Genomic DNA, 23,711 nt, shown 5'->3' with positions numbered 1-23,711 from the left:
AAAAGACTGTACTTGGCTACCATTGCCTGGTATTGACAACGCCCAAGAGTCCAATTTCTCAGCTCCTCAACAGAAACCCAAACGGTCATCCAAGAGAAAATCTACGATATATAAAAAAAAAAATTAAAAAAAAAAATAATAATTACACGTCGTCCATGAAGCTGAAGCCCGCAAAAATAAATGATATCTCTAAAAAAAACCTAACGGTGAAAAAAGGCCAAGTTTGGTATTTTTTAATTCATAACCTCACTGCACTCCTACGTTAAAGAACAACAGTCCTCTTTTATTTGTATTGTTTAATACTTGGCCAATTTCTGAATGAGGCATAAAACATCATTATCGAATGTACTCATTTATGATTTACGTGGGTGGTGGGGAGAAGAGAACTCAGAAAAAAGAAAAAGGTTTAGATTTATTCTCGAAAAAGACAGCAAATCATAGTAGGTAGTGGTATCTATATTGCGGCCAAGTCTAGTTTATGCCTCATTCAGAAACTGTCTAAGTGTTAAACAATACAAATAAAAGAGGAGTGTTGCTCTTTAATGTAGGAGTGCAAGAGGGTATGAATTAAAAAATACCAGACTTGGCCACAATGTAGATTTCACTACTTTGATAGGCCGACTTTTTTGGGAGGGAATTTGGAACTTGGCCTTTTTCACCGTTAAGTTTTTTTTGGGGATTATATATTACAAATATTTTTTAATATTTTAACAGAATAACAAGTGTTATTATACTCTCTAGTAATATATTTTTATGAAAAATATTAATCTAAAATAATTCAAATTGCAAAAAAATATTATTGATTCTGTTATTTGACAAACTCTTAAATTTTAGAAGGACATAAATAAGTTAAATAAGAAGGAGGGAACTAAGTCCCCTGGGCATCGGCACAAATAAATCAACGTTTTTGGGGAGTGTACAAATCGTGAATAGTTCACAAACCCCCAGGTGTTTCCCTCTCAGACCTGTATATTCTATAATATTACTTCAGTGGGTGCACTAGTCTCGTGTGTATGCAATAGTTTTTTTTGACAACTATGATTAGGTTATAAAACCATAGGATAACTACCACATTAGGATATATTTTTTTTATAAACCACGATATAAATTTATATTACAACTTCACGTATGAAATTATCATCGGATAGTTGATTTTATTATTTGAAATAAAAATAATTAATAAATAACATAATAAAGTGATCTTAAGAAAAAAAAAGGTAATGCGAAGATATTATGCAGGTTGGTATACCAGGTAACTTTGGTTATCTACATGGTATGTATATATATATATATATTACACATACGTGAATTTACAGGTAAATAATTATAACAATATCAAATAGGAATACTAAAATTATAAGTAGTTAACTGATTTTTGTATGGATAAAAGATTATCGAGGTCGAGAACTTCTTAGTTTGATCTTTGTTTTCGGTTTTTTTTTTCTAAACAATTCGCCGCGGTACCGGTTTTCCAACCAACCGAGACATTATTTTGAATCACACTTGAAGTTTTTCCGTTTCTTATCGGCTCGTTCCAGTCCGTCGAATCTGAGATTCGTGTCCGTAAAGTTCCTCGTCATCAATAATCTTGCGCTGTTTGTGATATTTCGCTTCGATTTGGTATGTATTGATACATCATAATGAAACTGTGTAGCATGCGAGTGTACGGTGTCAGTGGCGTCCCCAAGATTTGTCAACAGGGGAGGGATATTATATATTATAATACGTCTTCTTAATCGGTTCTGATTACGAAGCCAAAAACGTAATCGGGGAAGGCTTTAGGACTTTCAGGCCTTCCAAACGGTTTGTAACTTGCTCATGAATGTAACAATGTTTGTGCATATTATTCGGAAAAAAGACGACAAGGAGGGTTAAGGTAGGAGGATCGAGGATACACTCTTTAACCTCCTCGCGGGAACGCCGCCGGTGCAGGTATAGTTGTTGAATTGTTAGAAAATTATCGGTTAGAACTTAAACGGTAGACACAGTTGGTTGAATCCACGGATAATAATGGTGTCGCAGACCCTCCCCGTGTCCAGAAGGCAATTTTAGTTGCTGGTCGTAGTGCGGCGTCGATTGGATTCTCTGCTGCTGCTGCAGTGGATACGGCGGCGCCGGTATCTGTTTGGGCAACTCGCTAGACGTTACCGACAGCTCGGCTAGACTCCATCGGTGTGCGGTCGCCGCTGTCGGTTTCCCGGACAGACATTGGCATAGGGCCAGCAACGCCAACCAGAAGCACACGGACGTGCGGAGCCCGTGGTCGGAAGAAACGAACGACGTGCAGGCAGTCATTATTTTGTTGGCATTCTAAAAGAAAATTAAAACCATTACAATTGATATTATTATTATTATTCGGACGAGAATATTTATTACACGCGGTAGTAACGCTGACCACGTGGCTGATTAAATTAAACTGTTCACTTATATTACATGATATACCAATTATCTCGGAAAATTGTACAGACTAATAATTAATTATGAAGGGCTGAAATAGGTGCCCCTTGAATTTTCTGTGGTAGTGGGTAAGATGTTTAAAAAATAATAATACAAATTGCACTACACGATAAAAAAAAAATCGGCATCATAGTTAGTTACAGGATATAGCAGGATATATAGGTTATACGACGTTTCACTTGGGCTCGAGTAATAATGATAACCACGTAGGGTGTCTGATATCTCGATTATTTCATTTTAATTTTGTAAAATAATCAATAAATATTCATTTAATTTTGTTTCGATACAGTTTAATAGAAGGGGCCACTTTAAACACATAGACAAATTTGTATTTTCATGTTTTCACCAACTGAGAAAAATAATTTTAAAATTTTTTCATTTTTATACAATCATAAAATATAAAAGTTTTATTACAAATTATTATGAAAATGTTAACGTTCGCAATTGAAAATCGAAAATTTGGTTTTATAATCATTAAAGTAAGTTTATAAAAGATAAAAAAATAAAAGGTAAGCTTACTCAATAATCAGTATTTATGTTGACTGAAAATATAACATATGCATTTTAAATGTTTCTAAAATTGCAAAATACCTATTGTATGAAACAAGTTATGACAGTTTTAAATTATCAAAATTGAAAATCCAATAAATGGTTTAATATAAATATGAGTATAACTAACGTAAGTTGAAAAAATGAAAGCGTACACGATTAGGTGAAATTATGGCTGTTTTTTATTTAAATACAATTTTCAAAATGTCAATAATAGAAACTACTATAGGTTTATTAGTAATCATTCATTTTAATTATTTATAAAGATACTGTCAAAGACTCATAAATGGAAAAGGTAAACATACTATCGATATAACCAAAAATATACAAAAATGATCTAATTTATATCAACTTATAATACAATTTTATTTTAGGAGGTGAACCGGAGGGGATATACTCCCTGAAAAAAATGTATTGAAAAAAATGTATTTATTTATTAATTATTTACTTTTATAGCATATCACATATCTCCCCGAAAAATGTGCAATACCCTGTGATAGATCTGAAATAAATACTTCTCATTATAATAGCAATTATACCTAAATATGATGAAAAAAATTAAAATCTAATTTAAAAAATGTATATTTCAACTAAATTTAGAAAAAAAATTGTATTCATAATTTAAATTATAAACTCGATTGAATAATAAATCATAAATAAATTTTTAGAATAAAAATTTTAATTATATTACTGTGGTATAACATCCTGAAAATAGACAAAGGATTGTTTAAAATCCAATTTCAAGTAAGCATTATTTTTAGTTTGAGTACGCTTGTATAAAAATTGTGTTGTATAAAAAGTTTCGCAAGATATACATAATTGGTAATATAATATTAATAAAATATCTGATATGAGCGAAGCAGACTAAGACTGAGTGGATAAAATCAAATCTTAGTAAGTGGCATATACTTTTTTTTCATTATTAATTGTACCTACTAGAGTATAAAATTGATGACCATGTGACATCTTATGAATATAAATAATTTTGCTATTTTGAAAAGCAATCAAAAAAAGCGGACAAGCAATTATAAACGGATTTTAAACTGATTTCTGTGTAGTGAAATGTTTCATGCTTTGTTTTTTTGCTTTTAATATCTATTAACCAATGTTTTATTTTATAATGTTTTTTAGTATTTACTATTTAGGTTCTTTGAATATGTTTCACTTAATCATAATTTATGTCTTACTCTAAGTATAATATTGTAGTTCGTAGGTTACTTATAATACATTACTTATTACTACACATAAACGCATAATATCACATTTATACGAGGTAGGTAAATTTAAAATTTTCCTCATGTACCTATGATAAAATTTATAATTATTTGTTTTTTGTACAGGTTTTCTGCGAATTTTAAGCTTTATATTAATTTTGAGAAATGATAAATAATAATAATTTTCATAAAATATAAAATATAGTAAATAATAAACAAGAAATAAATATTAATTTCATTCTACGAGTAATATTTATTTTTATACAATCATTACAACCACAGGGTATAAATTAATTTTCTCTTTATCTGTACCTTGATAGCAAGTCATTTATGACTTTTTAACCATTTTTCTTTTGAGGAAAGGATTGTGGCAGCGTGGCCACACTGGTCAAAAAAACATGTAACCAATATTCTGTCTCTCATACATATGTTTTTTCTACGCTCTAGTCAACGATTTCTCGTTAATATGTCAGCGTGTCGTTTATGTTTAAATTTTTTTCGTACCTTTGTTCGCGTTTTTACTTTTGTTATTTATTATTTGTAATGTTTATTGTTTCGTATTTATTAACTAATAAATATTATACAACTTATAAGAGTTTATATTGTTTATAATTACAATTAAAGCTTTTATAGGATCAAGACCGAAAATATTCTACAGGATGTTGATAATTATAGAACAATCAAACAATTTAAACGTTATTGTTATTTATATAATTTTTTTATAATGGGTACAACGGTATATTAGGTTTTTAAAAGGCATTTTAAAATCTGTCCCCTAGATGGAAAATTCGTTAACCCGGCATTAAATATAGCTATTACTTCATCTAGATAAAACAACATAAAAAAAACAAATAAGAAAACGAATTCCGTTATAGCCAATATAAAATGAGAACTCTTGAATTGGGTCCCGAGATATTTGATTGCTTAAAAAAAACACGAGTTGTATCTACGGTTGATTTTATCTTGTTGTTATCTTAATACCTAACTCAAGTTTTCCCAGTGAAAGATATGTATTTTAAATTTCTTCCGTAATTTAAACTATATAATTATAAATAAAAACTATTAGTGATAAAAATAAAAATAAATTAAAATGTAATCTAAAATCAAGCCAATTCAATAATAATTTTTCACACAAAAAAAAAAAATTCTTATTGATTAATAATTTTAAAATTTTAATAATATGTACATCAGACCGTTACCTTTGCATAAAACAAAACAAAATATTTTGGAAGACTTTCTAGCCAACCTACACATGGTGTCTTCTGCGTAATGCTAATAGGCTGGACCCAACTCATGTAATAGATAAAATATATGGGGACCCAACTTACGTTTTCAATAAAATATTTCCGGACCCAATTCATACTATTTTTGAAATTTAGGACCCAAATCGAGGTTATCCAATAAAATGAAGTATTTTTAATTATTTAATTATATAGATAGTAATTATTTTCAAGAATTTTTTAATAACTCTTGATTTATTTTCAATGAATAATTATTACTATACTAAGGTTTCAAATCATCTAAAAAAGTTTTGACTTGATAATCGTTTAAGCTTCAAACTAACTTAGAAGTATTTAAAATGGGACACTCCGGGCTTGTACGACTTGTACTCGTATGTACCGATAAACCCAATATCTAGTGTAAATTAAACCGAAAATTATTTGATAATTTCTCATTAGAACTGAAGAATCTGATAAAAAAAAATTTGTGGGAGCTATTGTACACGCATTTCTATCAACAATTCCAATCAGGAGCTAATACAGTTGGTATAATTATAGCTGTAGAATGTTATTATAAGAATAACAAGAATAACATATTTTAGAATATTTTTCAGTGTAGTTCTAGTACCTAGCACAACTAAGTGTGGTCGAATATGCCGATATATGTAGTTAACTTAAACTACCCCATTTTCCCCACCAAACACCTTCAAAAATTAAATTTTTTCAAATATATATCCTCTTCTCCTTAAAACAAATTCTGGCTGCGCCACTATTTGATATAAATTGTAATTAAGTGAAATGATAAGATATCTTATTATGAATAAAAATATCAATAAAACTTATTATTGATAATAATTACTGTATTGTTACTTAAATTATATTTTTGTTGATATTAAAAGAAAGTTTTAGGATTCCAAATTTATGAGGTAGCAATTTGATTTGTCACAATAAACACAAGAAATAGTGCCCTTCTATAGGTTGGTACATTATAATAATGTCGAAGACCGAAGTGAAAAAGAATAAAAAAAGACTGTTACTTTCGTTTTAATTTGGCCCTCACACGTACAATTGGTGAAAACGAATCGATAATTTGGTATAAATTGAATGAAAGACGTCCGCGAATTTCCCTTTCATGAGTAGAATGTTAAACATTGACAATATAAAATAAGAATGTTGACAAATTTCACGTTCACACGGACACACACGCGTAACCGTGTTATATATATATGTATATGAACCTACATATTATTTTTATAAGTAGTATTGTCCTGTCTAATGTCTTCCATATGCAGAAGTATAATTTTGATTTCAATCGGTTAAAATTCTGCACCTGAGCAGAATTTAAATAGCAAAAGTATATTTCTGTTTGGAGAAATTAATATCAAAAATAGTTTCACAAAAATCAACAGTGGCTAGATGAATCACAAGAACAGTCAATTATTTAAACGCATTTAAAATTTCACAATCGATTTTCTGCGATATACTAAAGTATATGGTAATGTACCATGTCGAATGTCAGACAGCAATTTAGTTGAAAATAATCCTGGTGAACGGGTTAGGTAACTTGTCCAACGATCCAGAACTAAGTTTGAGTATAAATTAATATTCTTCCGCTCGGAAAACTGAGAAGTTACAGGAAACCACGGTTTAACAGATGTCATATAACATTTTAAAGATATCAATCATTTAAATAACCGTTTATAATGGGTTATGTTATTATTTCTACCTAAAAAGTCAAAGTTATAAAAATATTATACTTACGTCTGATATATGCACAAAATACAGGTACGTCATTATATATTATTATTGTTTTATGAGCGAACTTTGTTTATGTTGGAGACATAATGCAATTAAATTGTACAAAATATATTTATATAAATACATATATTGACAATTAAATTATATTAGATATTGTACACACCAGTGTTTACATAGAATTTTATTATAAAGACGAAGGGCCCCAACTATCTGCAAGTATCAATCTATGAATTTTTCATTGAACATATAATTTGTGGAGGAAGTAGGAATATGAAATGGAATGTTTGAATGAATTTGATATTACTTATATACTCAAATAACTCAAATATTTTAGTATAAAAATTACTATGGATATCATAAGGGTACATCAAATATTGTAAGAATTTTTAATTATTTTATAGATAATTTTAAATTTTTTTTATGGTAAACCTCCAGCCTTTAACTATACATCATACCAGGCCCGTAGCCAGACCAAATTTTCAGGAGGGGCAAAGCAAATTTTTGGGGGGGCATTATATATAAATGTATTAAATATTAATGCAATTTTTAATTTATTTACATTGACATCTAATTAAATTAACACAATGAATTACAAAATAAATTAACAATGAAACATATTTTACACACGTGTACTGCTGCAGTCGGCGATAAAATGAAAGAATATTTAGGTGTTCTATAATAAAATGTCAATTGATAGGAAAGTATTGAGCTACGATTACGATAACGTTAGCAATCAATTTGCCAACAGTCGTCGTGACACGTCAGTATCGTCGTCATGGCCCGGAATTTCCGAAATAAATACTACTATACGGCTAAAAAAACTTTTTTGATCTATTCTATTACCGATGAAAATGTTATAAGCAATAAAATACGTAACTACCTAAACATCTTTCTAATATTTTTAGGGGGGGCAATGACTGGGTATAGGGGGGCAACGCCCCCCCCCCTCCCCCCCCCCCCGTGGCTACGGGCCTGCATCATACCAACACTTTATATAAAAAAATGTAACTATAAAAAGATAAAAATAAGCAGTTATTACATTTAAATATATAAATATATAAATGTGATTACCTATGTTTAAATTATTGTGAAACACTAAAAAAAATTAATGATTTACTTAAAAGTGCATTTATATTTTTTAACGTAGATAAAAAATTAATTAAGTTATCAATAGTATTTAATATTAAACTACACAAAAAAAAAATTTAAAGTAGTCCCATACGATTATGAAAGAAAAAGATATTTTATGGTAGTTCAAAATTAAATAGACATAATGTTTAAATAGAAAACAAAAAATGTAATAAAAAAAGATTAAACAATTAGACTGAGTGATAACTGTTTTTGTATATCATTTGTCTCTTTTTGAATCTTTCGACGTACATATTAGTAATATAACATTTAACATAAAATTAAATTTAAACTATCAAGTTCAAAAAAATATTTAGAGTGAAAATCGAAATTTTACCATTTTTCAAGAATTTTATATTAAAACTTATAAAATATAATTAAATTATATTGTATTTATTTCCTAGTATCATATACACTTAAAATTATACTAAAGAATATAAAGTAATAAAATACATTATAAGATTATATAAATAATTATAATTCAAAACTTAAACATTTATAAAAAAAAAAAACAAACTGGAATACAAATAGTTTAATTTTTTAGTCCATATTTTTTAGAACAAGATTTTGATTAGACACAGTTTTATTGAATTTTATTTTTTATTTATTTATTTATTTAAATTTACTCCAAACGGTAATTTACAGGGTAAAAGGACATAGAACATACATACAATTAAATACATGGATTAAAGCATAAATTAACAGTACACAGTGTTAAGGATAACAATTAAACGAGAATAAAATATTTATAATAGAGTAAAAAGTAAATAGTATGATTACTAAAGAATTACTTAAAAGTTGTGTGTACTGGATGGCGTTATTGACATTATGGAGTATATGATGTAACGGATGGTTGTGAGTATAAGAGATGGTGTGATTAGGAATAAGGAAAAGTGCATGGTGCTTTCCGGGGTAGAACGGAACACAGAAATTATTGAAGAAAAGAGGTCTGGGAAATCTATAAACCCGTCAATTAAACCTTGGATGAAACGAAAATTTGCATCGATTCGAAGGGAAGAGATTGTAAGGATATTTAGTATAAGTGCGGTTGAGTAATCATGTTGGGAATGGTCAATTTTGAGTAAAAAATAAGCATACGAAAGACATATTTTTTGGACTCTTTCTAAACTTAACTGATTTTTCGCTAAATTGGGGTGCCAACTATTCATATCCCACTATACTCTAGCGCACAAGCGAGGAGTGAAGTGGGCGAAGATAATTGACAGAGCTTAACATTTTTTTATTACGCTTTATGAAGCCCACAACTTTCAATTTTAATATTTTAAAATAATGATTTTATATCAAAACGTAATGAATAGTTTTCTGTTATTTCATCAGTTTTTTATGGTTTATTTAGAAGAATTATAAGTACGCTTTTATAATTATTACTTGCATCAAAAAATGGTTTTCTAAGTGATCAATTATTTATCAAGGCTTATCGTTACAAAAAACATCAAGAACCCTTAAACTAAATAATAAAATAAAAATATAAATACATATATACAACTTATAAAATCAACAGCTTAAGATTTTGTTAAAAATCCATAATGATAATTCTAATAATTATTAAAAGCCATAATAGAAAGTAAGACTGCTTTTACATTTATTATTTTGGCAATACAATAAAGATTGAATTTTACCATATTATTTATTCTCCTCATAGCATCATTGATGAATATTCTAAATCAGACTATAATAATAAAAAAATAAATACAAGATATTATTTAAGAAAAGAAAAAAAACAATTTTTAACCAAGCCAACGATGATAATTTGTTGACAGTCCTAAGTCTGTAATAATTGGGAAGAAAAACTATGAATTAATAGGTAATAAGTTTAAGTGCATGTATATGAAAATTATATGTAAAAAGTATGTATTGTATAATTATTTTATGTTGTACATAAATTATTATACATAATATATGGTGCGCAATGGTGTTGTGATTTTATCAGGTAAAAAGGGATTGGGGCGGAATCGTAGTGCAATTTTTTTGCGCAATCGTGATGCACCGGTTTTTGTTGTTGTTGAGTAGTTATATAGTATATTGTACAGTTTTTTATACATAGGCATGCACACGGGGGTGGCCGGGTGGGCCGCGGCCTCCCCTGCGGAATCTGGATTTTTTTTCAATAAGTGTACATCTATACTATACAAGATGGCAAACCTTTTTACATTTTACATGAATAAAGTAAAGCCATTTTTAATCTTATAGCATAGAATTCATATCTGTGAATAAATGTAATAAAGTTATTAGTTATTAATCAGACTAATCAGAACTTGCATATAATATAAAAATTGAAGATGTAATTCATGCATTCAAAAACCTTACTCCCGTGGACAGAAGGATGGAGTTGTAAATAGTATAATAATATGTAAATAAGGATTTCTTAGACATAAATTGTGTAAGTTTAAATAGTATTTATTTTTATATTTTCATATTGAATTAAATAAATAATTTATAAAATTTAAAATATTTAATTATACTAGTAGTCTTTAGTACAAGAATCTTTGGTTCACTTTTTTTAATGACCCCCCTGCAGACAAAGTCTGCGCATGTTTGTAAATTACCTGTAACTCTTCTAATGTTTTTGAGTGAAAATTTTGACACAAAAGAAATAATTATACGGTTTAATAATCAGTTTTTAAGTTCAAAACGTATTGAAAAATGTTATAATTTTAGGTTAATGTATTTATTTTTTTGTTATTATGATCTGATTTAGAATATTCATCAATGATACTATGATGAGAATAAATAATATGGTAAAATTCAATCTTTATTGTATTGCCAAAATAATTAATGTAAAAGCAGTGTTACTTTCTATTATGACTTTTAGTAATTATTAGAATTTAACGTTTACTGATAGTTATTTTATAATTATAAATAATTTTATAAATAGTTATTAAAATATTCAATAAATAAAAATAATAAAAATAAATTTCATAAAAAATATCACACCTACGAAAACACGCTAAATATTCAAAAATAGGTATCTAGAATTATTAATTTTTAATATTAAAACAAAATAATAATAATAATATATATATATATTTTATTATTAATATAATAATTAATTATTAATTTAAAATGGGTCTATTATAAGTATTAATGTTTTTCCCACTTTTCCTGTTTTTTTTTTTTTGTATTTATATAAAAATCTTAACTATTTCCAGAGACAATAATTACCTATCACTACAACCAATTATAGATATATATGAGTGACAAATGTTGGAATTTTTATATTAATATTATTATTAATATAAATATAAATTGCCGATTTGCGATAATTAAATTAATAAATAAATATAGGTATTGCTATGACAGCGGTAATTTATCATAATAAGTAGCTAATTGTAAGATCATCGTAATGAAATAATAAAATACGGTAAAAACAGGAAAATACTTAACTTCATCAATTCCTTGAATTTAAGCAAATTAATTTTTTTCAAGTTAAGGTATGATTTGTTAAAGTGAATTAAAATGAATTTCTTTGGTTACAGATATTGACAAAATAATACTATTAGCTGATTCAGATTGAATGTCGGGATATTCTAATTTAGATATTTATCAAAATGAACGCGAGTCGGAAAAAATTTAAGAAATTCTTTAATCTCAAACTAATGATTTCCATGTTGATGGTTTATATACAATAATAATAAGCGCATGGATAAAAAGAATTTGATGCGTAAATACTATACAGCGCGTTAAATTTATAAACGTACAAACTATAATATTGCTGTTGTATATTATTAGAAAATCTTTAGTATCTTAAAAATAGTTAATTACATTATGTAATATTAATAGAAATTTGGAAAACTTCTGCCGACGCAGTTTTTAATAAAAATGTTTACCGTATTTAGCGAGAGGCATTTATGTAATAAAAGTTTTTACAGAAAATATTACAGAATTTTATGATATTTTTAAAATACATTTATTGTTTTTTTGCAAGTGTGGGTTTCAAAATTTAATGGATACTTATATGGTACTTTATATAGTGTTTATATGCTACATGAAAATACGTCAAATTTGCTAAAATGTACGCTACTACATAAATATATCCTTAACACTATAGATAATTCATTTTTTTAATTTTATAAAAGAAAATCCTAATAACGGAACCGTTCAACATTTTATTATATGCATTTTTTTTAGTTTTTTCTGTATTATGAACACAGATCGTCCAATATCGGCTTAATAATTCAGTATTAAAGGTTTTTGAGGGTATTCAATACATATTTGATTTAAAATATTTAGGTAGTAAATAATTATAGTAGCAAAAGCTTTCAAAGTACCTGTATCTTATAGTGGCTGTCTACCTTGACCAACTATCTGATAAATTCAATAAGATCAATAAACAATAAACTAATAATTATAGACTATTGTATTACCGTATTACATCATATAGTATTAATATCAAATCAGTGGTGTTCAAATAATTTGGAGAAAGTAATTTCTATCTCGAATTGTAACATTAAATAATAATGATATTTGTACTAAAAATATTATTTTCAGTGTGTTAAGTTTAATGGTTATTATACATTATAGCGTGTTATTGGTGACATACTGACAGGTGCGTGGGGCTAGAACAAGATATATAATGGTGGATAAAACGTCCGTGACCAGATTAATTATTAGTGGACTGCTTTTTTTACCTGTTTCTAACATACAGTTTAGTTATATAATATGTATCAATAACTTATAAGTTTAATGGAAAAATTGCACCGAGGTACATAAGTAATGCTTCGCTTTACAAAGACCTCAACATCACAACCGTTAAAGAACTAGCTACCACTCACCACAAAAGATTCCATTCCAAACTCGACGCCCACAAAAATCCTCTTATAAAAAATATGTCTTCTCACACACTACCTGAAAACCCAAAACGACGTTTAAAAAGGAACTGGACCCGTGGCCTATTATAATAAATTGCCAAATTACAAATTATAAGGGTGTTGTCAATGGGCCTCTTCCCCAATCATGTTTTATCATATTATTTATTATATTATTATATTATTTATATATATTATTATATTATTTATTATCATATTTACTTATTGTTTTTTTTTATGTACAGATTGAAAATTTGATAAAAAAAAATAAAGAAATATAATAATTTATTTAAACTATTATTTACATATTCTTATAATTGATCATAAACTATAAACCATGAGTAATATTGAATTTAAAACATTATTTTAAATTCCATTTGATGAAATTACACAAAATTAAGATTTTTTTACGAATATATTGCTACTTATTATTTTATTATATTTTTGCCTTATTAGTTGTATCATAATCGCATATACCCAGCATATTATATTTTGTTATATATAACAAAAAAAAAAAAAAAAATGTTTGCACGATTATTTATAATCACAGAGTTCAATTATTCTAAACGTAAATTTAAATTATCGTTATTGATTTCACAAATAAAAATTTGAAATATTTAATTTTAATTTTTAAATAAATATTAATAACGCTGTATAATGTTAGATTTTATTATGCAACTTACAATATTTTTTATACTTATAAAATATTAAATACATTTATGTTCTTAAAAATGAAATTTTGTACTAAATACTTTGTTTAATAAGATTATTTATACTCATATTATTTCATATCTTACATATATTACATATCAATCATATTTTACTTGAAATTAAAAATTAAATTTTATATGATAAATAAATAAGTACACACTTGAGTTATATCTGGATCAATAAAATAGGTTTTATTTATAAAGCCATAAGAATAGGGGCATAACTAGAGGAAGTTAAATGGGTAACACCACTGCTAGAAATTTTAATGAATCACATGTATTCATTTAATTGGTTAAATTCCAACTGACAATATCTTTACGCGCAAAATAATTTAATAATTTACAACGTTAAAATTAGGAAAAATTATGTTTGTAAGCTCAACCCGGAAAATCTCAAGTCTCAATGTTATAAGTCTTAATAATAATTAATCGCTTTTATAATACGAGTATATGTGGCTTATATATTATAATTACCCTATTTGAGAGTATAAATTGAAAAAAAATTAGATTAGGATTCAGGATTCAGTTAATAAGGAAAATCGGACCTAAATGCATGTTAAAAATTATGTGCAAAACGTTAACATTAGTTTGTACTTATTATATAGTTATAATTGTTATGCGAGTGATTCATGGTTTTACTTATTCGTAAGTAAATATACAATAAATAGTATTTACTATCAAACCATCAAGGCACAATATACGGTTGCTCACCTGAGACTTTACAATAAAACGAAACATTTAATGATTGGCATTTGCGTAGGAACTATTGAGTTATTACGTGTGTATGATTATAAATCGTTTCCTTTTCGGCTGTTTGATACGGAATGCAGTTGTAGAGGGCGACGTGTATATTTTATTATGAATATTTAGAGTATACAACGATATCACGGACAATAACTTATGGGTAGAAAAAAACGAATAAACACCTGCAGAAGTCGCGAGGAAAAGAAGTCTGTTCGAGAACAACGTTCAAAGCATGACTGATTTACGTTAGCGTGGTCACGAATGTATATTCCAGTAGAAACGGTGCGTTCCTTTTACTCCAGTTTGCGAACGCAACTTCCCCCGTGCCTATTTATATATTTTTTATTATTTTCTTTACGTAAACGTGGTACAGACACTCACACACACACACACACACACACACACACACACACACACACACACATACATACATGCATGCACACATACATACAATTCTTAATATGGTATATATCACGAGTTTGTAAAAATAATTGTTCACGTTTTAGCCACCGCCACCAATATCAGCTGATTTCAGTTCTTGTCGTATTATTCTTACTATTATAAAATAAGTACCGTACAATATAAAGTAGGTACCTATTATATTATTACTTCGGACAAATAGTCTACAACACTATATTATTTAAATTTTTACATTATGTAAATTTGATCGAACATATATGAATGCAATACTTAATCTAAATTTGTGACGACTAATTCGAGAAAACAATATTAACAAATTGTAAAATACCAAGACGTTATGTTTTTCTTTCTTTTTTACGTTTTCTCCGGTAATTACTCGATTATTTGGTATTTTCTATTTTATGATTTTCAAACCATATATTTTGACCCTAAACTACTTATTATTAAAAAACCACAGATTATAACTATTATATATCTAAACAATTATAATTACGTTGCAATAATGAGTTTTAAAATCTTGCCGGTTTAATATATATATATAAGAAACGCTCAAATTTATCACTTAAACAGTTTGAAAATCACTTGTGAACTTTCGGTATTGCCGTAATATATCAGGTCAAATTCTAAGGAGGACTATGATAGATTATGATGTATATAGCGATATTCTATTTTGATTTTTTTCCATAGGTTTTTACCAAATTATGTATATTTTTTTATTTTTGCTTAGTCAATGTGAAGCGTCTAAATATAGGTACCACAGGTATAGAATTAAATACTTTATATAATTATAGACTATTCTATATAAATTGATTTAAACTAAATATATTTTATAAATGTAGGCCCCAGTTTTACGGTTAAAACGTTAATATGAATAGGGAAATTGTTTTATTTGAAAAATAATAACAACGTTGAAATAAATTAAAATGTACAGTTCAACAATAAAAATAGCATTCGAAATACTTATTTCTATTACTGTTGATTTTCAATTATTAGTTATTAAATTTTTAACAACTGATATAACAGTAAATATGGTACAAAAGTAGATTATAAATGCGGATATTTTATTTTTTGTTAAAATAGTAAAACAGGAATTTCATTGTGTTTTGAAATCCGAAGGTTATTTGGTAACGTATTATTATAGAAAATATATTATGTTTATAGTTTCGAGTGCTGAAAATAACTAAGTAAAGTATACATTTATTTTGTGAATTTTAGTGGCATAGATTTAATGACTAATTTTTATTTTTATGTATACGTATGTGTATGCACAGTAAAAAATAAATCTAATTATAATAAATATTAAAAAATTTTAATACGTTTTAGCAGCGTATAAATAAAATTATATTCTGTAAATGTATTTGGTGGAAAACTGGAAAGTAATTTACTTAATCAGTTCACTAAAAATGAAAATAGACCCATATTATTTACAATTCCTGAATTGTTTAATAAATTTAATTAAAATATTGTGTACATGAAATTATATGAAATAGACATAACATACGTTGAAAAATATTAGGGTTAAGATTAACAATAGTACAACTAAAACAATATTGTAGAGCTGGAAAGTAGAAATACTAAATATATAACAAGAAAAAAGAAATATTAACAAATGCAAATTAAAACAAAAATCAAGTAGATAATCAAGTGTTATAATTGTGATATTTTTATAGAATTTAAATATCGTATCCTTAAATTAAATATTTCTGTGGCCTGTTACATATTTAATATTATACGGGCGCAGTTTGTTTATAAAATTATAAAATTATTATAATTGAATTTGAATATTAATGTTTTTCTTTTTTATTGGTGGATATTATAACACAACTAAAATCTATACATATGCAAACAACATATTTAACAATAGTGCTTCCATTAAATATTTTAAAAATATGATACATTTTTCTCTAAATAAATAATATAAAAAACAGTTTTATGAAAATAACAAACGGATCAACTACAATCATTACCTATATAAATAGTTTAAGATTATGATACATGACCACACAGAATATGAAAACCTATCAGTGTAACAATCATAATAATATAAATTATAATAAACTATTATTACGGCGTTTGACAAATTAAAATATAACACTTGGATAGATAAAATAATTTCTTATCCAACATACATTTTGTTGTGATTAATAGATTTTTTCCAAGTATACATTTGTCTTGTAATATCATCAATGTGTTGTATTTCCAAAAACAAATAAAAAATAATACTAAATTGACCTGGACATTTTTGAAATAATATATAATAATGAATAATTTTTTCAAATTTTTCGGCAAAAATACCTAAAGTACAAATAATATGAATTTTGAGGAATGAAAAGGTAATTAATCAATATTGTAGATAATTGTATAATGATAGTAATAATATAATATTGTATAATTGTTATTTTATGATTATTGTATGTCATAATATAAATTCCATAGGCATAACTAGGGTGTTATTTTTGAGGGACTTATTATTTTTTTGGTATCCCTTTGGTATTTTATTCTTACTTTGTATTTGTACCTTTACCTTTTATGTGGAGGATAGATGAATATTTGGAATGGATAAGTCCCCTTATTCCTTACCTAATTGTGCCTATGATAAATTCCCAAATAGTGTTCATGTTTTTGAACATAATTCCATAAACAGTTTCATGGCCAATTGTTAATTATATCACTTTTTTTTTTTTTTTTAACAAACTTGAAATACAATGACATTTGTAATGACAATATCACGAGTATCGGTTTTATTAGATACATTTTGAACATTAGATTTGTGCGAAACACGAAAATTTATAATTGTACGGAGATTTTAATAACATGTTTTGATGGCCCGTCTTCACGGTCTAACTTGACGAATTTACAATCAATAACCGAACGTAAAATTATATTATGATCGATAGTTATCCTTATATTATTGTCTTTAGAAAACTTATTTATTCGGCAATCAAGAGTTATTATATATCGTGTCAGGGTCTTTGCACGCAAAATTGTAGTTCTAACTACAGACCTGGGTAGTAGCCTAAAACAACATGATAATGGATTCATTTTAAATGCAGATCACGATGTTTTTACCCTATAATGATAGTTGCGAAAATGACGAAAACAAACAATGAACTGAAACTAGAGCAAACACAATTGAACGGACGGACATGCATAGAGCGAGAGAGAGTGTATAAACGAAATAATTGGAGTGCGTTTTGTACACTGTGTGAAACCGGTTATTTCCCCTTCTGAATAAAAAATAATTGAGTTTAATATGTATGATCGTTGACGGTTATATACAGACGTTCAAACGGGCTTCGCTTATAATTTGATGTCCCAAAACAGTTAATAGGTATATAGACACGATGTAGACAATATAGCAATACAATAACTGGTACCTATACATTACATTACTACAGTGCATGCACGTGGATTTCATAAATTTCGCGTTCGATGTGTACACACCAACAATATATATCATGCACATAGCATTATGTAAAATAAAAAAAATTTACATAAAATTGATGATGTCGATAAAATGCCGTCCTTATATGTGTGAACATTTTATATATACGTCTACACAAGGATACACAATAAAATTGGGAAGATAAAAACACCTTGCGCTCCCTGCATAGATGAATAGATGAATTGATAGATGAATGATGTGCGCATAAATTCTATATGTATATTGAATACTCACTATTAAGAAAATCTTCACACGTTCACTTTTATTTCTTCTGACACGCATTCTCATTTCTTATAGGTGTATAATATCTCATCAGGTAGCATAGCCAAAAATCATGCATTAAATCACTTGCGTCGCCAAGAATCGTGATCCATAGATTGCATAATAATAGAAAAATAAATAAGCTGAACAAAATAAATTATACTTTTTTATTTTTATTTTTTTTATTTACGATATGCGAAACGTGAAAGAAATGAATTTATTATGCACCGACTGTATAATACAAAATCATATCTAGACTGAAAATACGTAACTTAAATATATCACGAATTGTTATTTCAAACCACAGTGTATATATTGTACAAATTTGATTGCATATATGAAACGAAGTCTGCTATTACGGTTTACGTTTTTCATTTGTATCTGGAGCAACAGTAGATCTCGGGAAAACCCTTGTTGTATCTCGATCTCTTAGTAATAACTCTTGGGACATGATTGGATCACCAGCAACTGACCTGGACCTAGTGTAAGATGCTGTGGGTAAATCTCGGTCCGATAAATAGTAAGTTGTCCTCGGCAGTGAAACCATATTAGTATTAATCCTGGTTCTCCTAGGAATGTCGAGAAAACTGCTTCGATATCTATTATTAGAACCTCTGAAAATATCAAAATTCAAAATTATTTATGTTTGACATTATTTATGCTCAATATGTAAACCATTGGTCATTGTTTGCATTTTAACTGTACATTATATTTAGTTTACACGTTGAATTATACCCAGGCAGTCCAGTACGCAATCGTCCAATGACGTCCAATTAGACGGAATCGTCTAATAGGGTGGGGAGTTCAACATTCTATATGTTTTGTCAGGTTATGCAGTCAATAAAAAAAAAGATAAAAAAATCTCTTTCTACGTTAGGACATTTAATAAGTTAATTCGAGGTACAGAAAAATATTTTTCCAATACTTTTTATGCATCGACCTCGACATCACGATGTACGAGTACATTGAGTGAGGCTAAACTATTCAGCCGACCTTCAGACATTGTCGATCTGAGGTACGTTTTGAGACAACGCAAAGTTGAAAAGGAGCATTTATTCCTCATTTTTATCATAGGCTAAACTGACAGTACGCGAAGCATTTGGTAAATATTAAGAAACGCATCTTTATTTCAAATATCGAATACTTCAAGTGAATTTTTGAAATTTCGCCCAAAAATGTGTTTATGCCAAAGTTAAAATTTGTTTACCTAGATGTCACAGGAATTATCGTTCAAAATTGAAAGGTATAGCTCGAAAAATTAAGCGCAGGAATCTTCAATGACATTTTTAAATTTGTTAGGAAGGAGGCAAGTGAAATTTAATAAAAAATTATGATTCAAAAATTGGTCTTGTAAATGTGTCAAAAACAAATCTATGTATAGTATTTAAATTGTCATTAGGAAATAATCAAATCAGTTTGTATGTTGGAATATCCATGATCAAAAATATCAGGATTGAAAATCAATAAATGTCAACAATCGGTACAACTTGAATAGCTGACTTGTCAGTGAAAATATGTTCCATCAATGGCTGCATTTACAATGATAATCGACAGTAGATGTGAAAATTCAAAAGAAAAATGCGTCAAATCGAGAAAATTGACACTGTTAAAAATAGATAACATGTAGGTATGCATTTTCAAGACAGTTTAATTTTTACAGAATGAGAACTATACTCTTAGAAAATAATGTATGTAAAAAGATCCTCAATGAGGAGGATTAGAACCCCCTCCCCTTAGCACGGGTCTAGTAAGATATATATTTCGTTCTTTTAATTCACTATGTATTTTTAATGTACTATATCATTACAACAACATGAAACTTTTTTACTATCTGTTATCGTTTTTATTCACATAATTTACAATTTCTTAAGAGTGAAAAATACATTTTCCGACCTAGAAGTAAATAACCTTTAAATCATAGTATTCAGTATAACGACGAATTATAATAATAATTATAAAATAAAAACAAAATGAATGAAGTAAAAATATTCATCGTCAAATACATGTATCTAATACATCTAATACATGTATATTAAATAATTTCATTTTGTATTCTTATATACGATAGAAGGGACGTCATTTGGAGGGGACAGACTATGGAAAATGCCCCATTTTAAGTAATTTTAAAAATTCGGTAATTCTTTGTCCAATGATCAAATGCGAAAATCGGTAAATATTAAATTTTTATTTATTATTTTGTACTCAGAAATCAGATAATATTCTCTTTTAAATACATGTTCACGGTTTATTAAAAATTGGGAAACACTGGCTCCTCCACGGTTTATGACAATCGTTTTTACGCAAACCTTATAAACTTTATTTATAAAACAGTTTTCGTGATATCAAATATATATATATAGGTAACCATAATTTTTTAAATATTATGAAGTCAGCAAATTTAATCAGTTGCCCCACCCTTTCAAAAGTTGAAATGACGCCCCTGTACGATAGCAAAATGTTTTTAGTTAATTAAAATATTATTATTTAAATTAATCATAATTCCAATATTTTGTTAATAATAACAGTGAAATATTTAGTTTTTTATTATTGTTATAATAAACTTGTTTGTTTTAAATATGTAAAAGCAATGATGCAAGTATAAGATGAAGAAAAAAATTTGATTATTAGTTAAGCTTAAAAATTAAATTTATTATTGTAGCACAGATTATATAAATTTAAAAATAATTATAATAATAGGTACGTGACAGTAGAAATGCTGAAGTTGACAACTGGTATCATAAATCAATTGTAATTGGATATTTGAATACCTGATTGTGTTGTCGATGTAATCGTAATTACGATCAAGGTATTCCTGGGCTAGAGGATCGGAGTCATAGTATGCATTGTTCAAATTATTTACAATTCGGTTTCTTGGATAAGATCTTCCATAGCCATTCCGATCAAGAACTGTAGTTGATCTATACCGTGAAGGTCCAATAATATCTCCTAATCCGTAAGATTGAAGGATTTGACTTATTACTTCACCACCGGGATAGTATTCGCTGTTTGCATCCATTTCCAGCCATGCGGGGTTTATGTAACGGTTTATCTGCCCATTAGCAGTAACAATTATCAAAACGAACTATAAAATTTGCCAAAAACAATACTTAATACATTTTACATACAATTTAAACATTTTCTATATACGTTTATTGTTTAAATCTGTAAATAATAAGAATATTAACAATTATTACCATACAAATGATTGGTGGCAAGTCCATGATTTTCTTTGACAAACTAATTCTTCGAATGAAACGTTATAAATGTACATTATTACTTCTTACCACTATATATATAATATAAAATAAGACATGTATTATTGTGATTATTTAACTGTGACAAAACGTGATGCACTGGATAAACATATATGTATTGTCGTCCATAAGGTCAATATGTGGTTTTATTTGTTTGCCACTAGGTGATGATAAATACCGTTTAAAAATTGGCCCATTTTAGTTATTTAATTTGACTATAAATATTTTAAACCTATTGTCTGAATATAACCTCTTATTCTAAAATCCTAAAAACCACTGTAAGACCTTCAACTAAAGAACATTATTTATTTTAATTATTAACCAATGTAGGTATAAAAAATACAATTGGATTAAAATATTAAAATATAATCTATAAATATAACTCTTTTAATCTATTTAAAAATATTTATTTGTATTTCATTGAACATAACATTAAAATTAGAAACATGAATATGAGCTATTTAAATAATTGTTTGATATAAACTTAAAATAAATGTAGACGTAATATTCTCCAAAGCAATTCAAAGCATGCTTGGGTATCACAATGATAAAATATTTTTCTGCAAATCATTTTGAGGGTAATAAATCTATAGTAATAATAAATCTACATCAAAAGTTTTAATATTTTAGATCAATAATCGGAGATGAGTAGAAGTTTAGAGAAGTTAATAAATATGAAACAAACACCAATAAAAACACTTTGAAATATTAATAAACGTTGTCTAGCTAAAGTTTATATTATTTTTATAAAATAAATAATTTATCATTTTATGTTATAAAGTTCGATGAAAAAGTGGTCTTTATACATCACTTGTACAAAATATTTTATATTGCTTTTATGTGAGCTTATTCTATCCAGTATTTTATACTATTATACATATTTGTACTACGATTTTTTAAATATTTTATATTTTTATTCGTATAACTTATTGTAATTATAAATAATAGTTATCTCTGTGTTGCAGATAGTCTTGAATCTTGTTTAGTTTATTCCGAAAAGGAGGCACACCTATGTTAGACAAATATGTCCATTCTATATTCACCATTTTTTTCGATCCGATTTTAATAAACGGTTTGTACAATATGTCACTTGTATCTGGTACTGGGACTATAAATTAAATTTACCAGTATAATATTCGGATTTTTATTATGTTTACAAATTTTATTACTAAATAGTAAGTTTTATTTATTTTTGGATATATATATATGCATAACGTGTGTAGCAATATAATAAATCAAAATAATAGAAAGTATTAGATTAATAAAAATTAATAATATGATAATAAATTAATATTAATAAACTGATCAATATGATGTTAGTTAATATGTAATGGATCTCAGATTTTTCTTTATTTATTACAAAAACACAATGATAATGGTGATTAATGTTTAACTTTTAAATTTAAATTGGCTTATAAGTTTTATCATGTTATTTTTTTTTCTATCAAAAAGTATAATAGAATCTGTTACAAAATCAGCTGTTCTTTTACTAAAAAATATTATTTGATACATACCTAATTATAAAAGTCTTGAAAATGTATTTTGAATATAGGATGATACATAACATACTCGTGTATATATTTATAAGCACGTTCTATCTAAATAAAGTCAATATTTAGATTATTTTAAAATATATTTAATCAAACCAAAACATACATTAACATACATGAGCTACATACAGATCTCTAATATTTATTTAAGAGTAGGTATATAGATATATTGTGA

General features: G+C 27.0%; 2 protein-coding genes across 3 annotated transcripts; both read right to left on the bottom strand.

Moving 5' to 3' along the window:
- Positions 1–1,104: 1,104 nt before the first annotated feature.
- Positions 1,105–18,856, bottom strand: LOC112694549. 2 transcript variants are annotated; one of them, XM_025570055.1, is made up of 2 exons: positions 18,706–18,856; positions 1,105–2,310 (listed from the first exon to the last, which is right to left on the bottom strand). In XM_025570055.1, exons 1-2 carry the CDS (start codon positions 18,757–18,759, stop codon positions 1,972–1,974), a joined length of 393 nt encoding a protein of 130 aa, XP_025425840.1. In that variant the 5' UTR covers positions 18,760–18,856; the 3' UTR covers positions 1,105–1,971. The 2 variants fall into 2 exon arrangements, with proteins under 2 accessions (XP_025425840.1, XP_025425841.1); XM_025570056.1 differs by lacking the exon at positions 18,706–18,856 and adding an exon at positions 14,574–14,868.
- A 67-nt stretch (positions 18,857–18,923) lies between these two features.
- On the bottom strand, positions 18,924–22,016 carry LOC112694548. Its single transcript, XM_025570053.1, has 3 exons — positions 21,927–22,016; positions 21,501–21,814; positions 18,924–19,346 (listed from the first exon to the last, which is right to left on the bottom strand). Exons 1-3 carry the CDS (start codon positions 21,951–21,953, stop codon positions 19,088–19,090), a joined length of 600 nt encoding a protein of 199 aa, XP_025425838.1. The 5' UTR covers positions 21,954–22,016; the 3' UTR covers positions 18,924–19,087.
- Between the last annotated feature and the right edge of the window lie 1,695 nt (positions 22,017–23,711).

Source organism: Sipha flava, unplaced genomic scaffold (genome assembly GCF_003268045.1).
Source record: "Sipha flava isolate LNK unplaced genomic scaffold, YSA_version1 130_pilon_pilon, whole genome shotgun sequence".
NCBI classification, from domain to species: domain Eukaryota; kingdom Metazoa; phylum Arthropoda; class Insecta; order Hemiptera; family Aphididae; genus Sipha; species Sipha flava.
Note: the sequence above shows the minus strand (reverse complement) of the source record. Positions and strands in the feature narration are given on the sequence as shown.